We start from the raw sequence: 2608 nt of genomic DNA, 5'->3' as shown, positions 1-2608 counted from the left end.
TCCGAGCGCTATCGCGACTGGACACGATCGTGCCAGATTCCGGCCACGATCGCGCCGGAATCCGGCCGCGATCTTGCCGGAATCTGGCACGATCGCGTCCACTCACGAGCATCCAATCGCGATTGCGTCCGGAATCCGGCCGCGATCGCGCCGGATTCCGGACGCGATCGCGACCGGAATCCGGCGGGATCGCGGCCGGATTCTGGCGCGTCAGGAGGCAATGGTCGAGCGGCCGGCGGACAGGCGGTGGCCAGCGGCGACGAGGCGCGAGCTTCGTTACAGCAAGAAGAAGAAAAAAATTATCGCGTCCGGAATCCGGCCGCGATATCGCCGGATTCCGGACGCGATCACGACCGGAATCCGGTGGGATCGCGGCCGGATTCCGGCGCGTCAGGAGGCAATGGTCGAGCGACCGACGGACAGGCGGTGGCCAGCGGCGACGAGGCGCGAGCTTCGTTACAGCAAGAAGAAGAAAAAAATTAAGAAAGAGAAAATATTTAATTAAACAAAATTAAATTAGATGACATGGCAGTTGGTCCGTAATAATCCGTAGGATAGAGTCCGTAGTATTATTTTATATAAAATAACTCATATATATATATATATATATTTTGTACTGTTTTGATTGCTCCTTTGGATACTACCGATGACAAAGCTCTTTCAATTTTCTGCAAAAACGTTTTTTTTGTGGAGGGAATTCTGCAGAAAATTACGGCGACCTTCTATATAACGAAGCACATATACAACGGAAGGACTCGGTACGTGAAGTCGCAAGCTGCTCTAACGATCGAGATGGCAGAGGAAGTGAGCTACGTCGACGTGGCAACCTCCATTTCGGTGGAAAACGTCCAAGCTCTCGCTGCCGTCGTCAGCGACGTCCCTCCCCGCTACCTCCGTCCGGATGTCGCCGCCGACCCCGTTGCTCCGCCCAATTACCAAACCTCCCTCCCGGTAGTCGACCTCCGCAAGCTCCTCGACGCCAGCTCCCACCGCGAAGAGGCCGCCAAACTCCACGACGCCTTGTCGCAGTGGGGCTTCTTCCAGGCAAGGAATTCAAAACTTTGAATATATATAATTTTGCAAAATAAATACACTAGTCTCCAGCGAACTGACTGATGTTCTGCCCTGCGAAGCTGATCAATCATCAAGTGCCCGACGAGCTGATCGAGCAACTGAAGTCGGACATGGCGGAGTACTTCAACCTCCCTCTAGAAGAGAAGAAGACGTTCGCGCAGCTACCCGACGGCTTACAAGGATACGGCCAGGCGTTCGTCGTGTCCGAGGATCAGAAGCTGGACTGGGCCGACATGCACTTCGTCATCACTCGACCCATCCACCGGCGAAATATGAGATTTTGGCCCACTCATCCTCCTTCCTTCAGGTCAATTCCATCCTTAATTCCAATGAATATATGTCATCAAGCAGGAACCGTTGCTAATTAATTACATGCATGTTTCTGTACGATTAATCAATAAATCAGGGGGACGCTGGAGAGCTACAGCGTGGAGGCGAACCGAGTGGTGAGCATCTTGCTGGCGGTGATGGCTGAGAGTTTGGAGGTGGCGGAGGAGGAGCTGATGGAGGCGTTCGAGGGGATGCCGCAGGGGATGAGGATGAATTACTACCCGCCGTGCCGGGAATGCGATAGGGTGGTGGGGCTGTCGCCACACACCGACGGAGCCAGCTCGTTAACTCTGCTGCTGCAGGCCAACGACGTCAACGGACTGCAGGTCAAGCACGAGGGTTTATGGGTTCCGGTGGTGCCGCTGCCTGGAGCGTTCATCGTCAATGCCGGCGACATCCTCGAGGTGACAAAAATAATAATAATTAAAGCAGCATTAAGAAAGAAATTAGAAAATGAGAAGGCAATTATCATTCTATGATAAAGCTACGGAGACAGCGACTAAATTATCCTGGTTCTGGAATATTCTCAAGATTTTAAGCGAGCTATAAAAATATCAACCATAAATAAAATTACCATAGTTTAGGGGATTTTTTTTTTTTGAAAATATAATTTTTATTTAGAAATTTTAAACCCGAGTTGTTTACTCAGATAAACCCTTTTAATTTATTTCAGGTACTGACCAATGGAAAATACAAGAGCGGCGAGCATAGAGCCATGATAAATCCCAACAAAGAGAGACTCTCAATTGCTACATTCCATCTTGCAAAAGATGATGGACGGATCGGACCGCTTCCAGGGATACTGAAAGGCGACAAAGAAAATTTCGTTACCTGGAGCTACAAAGAGTATCAAAAGGCATTCTTGACTACTAAATTGGATGGAGCAAATATTTTGGAAAAGATGAAGATAAATTAAATCATACGGAGGAGGAGAAATTATGAAGATAAAATAAGATATAATGTGAAAGCTCTTATTTAAAAATAATTAATTATATGTATAAATACAATAAATATCTCCATATAAATCCATATGAGTGATTTTTATTTATCTGTCTAATCTTTTTTTACATCTTGACAAAGATTGAAACAAAATGAATTAAATTACTATTGAATTAAGAACCTTAGTAGTAGTTTTTCTTCTTCTATTTATTATTATTATTATTATTATTATTATTATTAAAATCTCATACTTAAAATATATAAT

At 46.2% G+C, this 2608-nt stretch overlaps 1 protein-coding gene across 1 annotated transcript; it reads left to right on the top strand.

Moving 5' to 3' along the window:
• The first annotated feature begins 220 nt into the window (after positions 1 to 220).
• LOC122004366 (2-oxoglutarate-dependent dioxygenase 11-like) lies at positions 221 to 2366 on the top strand. The gene is made up of 5 exons (XM_042559265.1): positions 221 to 397; positions 706 to 1044; positions 1134 to 1381; positions 1481 to 1808; positions 2078 to 2366. The coding sequence occupies exons 1-5, from the start codon at positions 221 to 223 to the stop codon at positions 2318 to 2320; spliced, it is 1335 nt and encodes a 444-aa protein (XP_042415199.1). The 3' UTR covers positions 2321 to 2366.
• Positions 2367 to 2608: the final 242 nt, after the last annotated feature.

Source organism: Zingiber officinale, chromosome 7B (genome assembly GCF_018446385.1).
Source record: "Zingiber officinale cultivar Zhangliang chromosome 7B, Zo_v1.1, whole genome shotgun sequence".
NCBI classification, from domain to species: domain Eukaryota; kingdom Viridiplantae; phylum Streptophyta; class Magnoliopsida; order Zingiberales; family Zingiberaceae; genus Zingiber; species Zingiber officinale.
This window is presented reverse-complemented; position numbering and strand designations above follow the sequence as displayed.

Coding starts and splice junctions, on each gene's coding strand:
- LOC122004366 (XM_042559265.1), top strand. CDS start 221: ATGGTCGAGCGGCCGGCGGACAGGCGGTGGCCAGCGGCGACGAGGCGC. Junction 1,045..1,133: donor CGCAGTGGGGCTTCTTCCAG/GCAAGGAATTCA, acceptor TGCCCTGCGAAG/CTGATCAATCATCAAGTGCC. Junction 1,809..2,077: donor ATGCCGGCGACATCCTCGAG/GTGACAAAAATA, acceptor AATTTATTTCAG/GTACTGACCAATGGAAAATA.